General features: G+C 41.4%; 1 protein-coding gene across 1 annotated transcript in view; it reads right to left on the minus strand.

Moving 5' to 3' along the window:
- LOC101851690 overlaps positions 1 to 1,182 on the minus strand; it is a gene marked incomplete at its 5' end in the record, with an annotated part of 44,034 nt that overhangs the window by 40,847 nt on the left and 2,005 nt on the right. The window contains 2 exon segments of the mRNA XM_005111745.3: positions 315 to 366; positions 820 to 945. Coding sequence (XP_005111802.2) covers positions 315 to 366; positions 820 to 945 — 178 coding nt within the window.

Here is a 1,182-nt window from a genome sequence, read left to right on the forward strand (position 1 = left end):
GGGGGGGGGGAGAGAAAGAGATGAACGGGTTTGTTCAATACTTGCATTCACTTTGATACTGAAAACGTGCAGTCTCGAACGCACATAGCGAAAACATACAATAGCGTAATAGGTACATAACAATAACATAAATAACGAAATACGTACACAGCAAACAGATTTTACATCCAGACTTTTTTCTTATAAATGTTTTAAAAACACATATCGAAATTCGTACTTTACGAAAAGATGTCCACGTTCGTCCGACTTTGCTAAGAAGTGTGTGCCACACTAAAATAGTTAAACATTATTGATTGTTCGTGTGCTGAACTCACCCAGTGCTTCGGGAGCTCCTTCTGTTTTAACGCATTGTCCCTTGGAACAGACCTGGGAACAAAGAGAAGAGACGGTTTTTATGGTTTTTCATTTAAAAGACTGGTATCTCATATTCATGGGTAGTTTACAGGTACTCTGGTGTGGTTTGCACCTTCTTTCCTAGTCCTATCAAACATCTATCGTCTTTATCTCTTCTTTTTTCGTATGTTACTCTCTACATGCAGTAAGTAACACCTCTAATCTATCTGGGTTGGCCCTGCCTGTCAGGGCCAAAGCCCGTCTCCTAAATGATTTTAATTAATTGAATCAGTGGGAGCGTAAAAACACCTACTTTAAAAACAAAACCAAAATTACCATAGTGTCTCCACAGAGGGGAACCCATCGGAAACGATGTGACTGACGCACTTTGTCAAAGCCTGTCTCCTAAATGATCTACATTGGGTCAATTTTGGGAAGGGGGGTGGGGGGTAAAACCACCAACATTAAAAAAAAGTAAAAAATTACCATGGAGTCTCCACAGAGGAAGCCGTCAGAAGCGATGTGACTGACACACTGGGAGCTGTTGCGGGTTTCCGAGCACCAGAAGGAAGAACACATCTTGTGGTAGTCGCTGCTGTTGCTGTAGAAGTCCTGGCGTGAGACAGACAGAGAATTCAAGGAAGGCGTTATGTAGGGAGTTGAGGTACGTAGTCTAACTTTTAAGGTGAGAATCTGAATCATACATTGAAAACGTCCAGCTTATTATTGACGGCAAGAATAACTTAAGAATAACTTTCTCTCTTCAAAAAAGTACACAGATACTAGATATCGTACGGCAGATTCCTCTGTCTGTCTTCTCTCTCTCTCTCTCTCTCTCTCTCTCTCTCT

The sequence above is a fragment of the Aplysia californica genome, unplaced genomic scaffold, assembly GCF_000002075.1.
Source record: "Aplysia californica isolate F4 #8 unplaced genomic scaffold, AplCal3.0 scaffold01113, whole genome shotgun sequence".
Classification (NCBI taxonomy): domain Eukaryota; kingdom Metazoa; phylum Mollusca; class Gastropoda; order Aplysiida; family Aplysiidae; genus Aplysia; species Aplysia californica.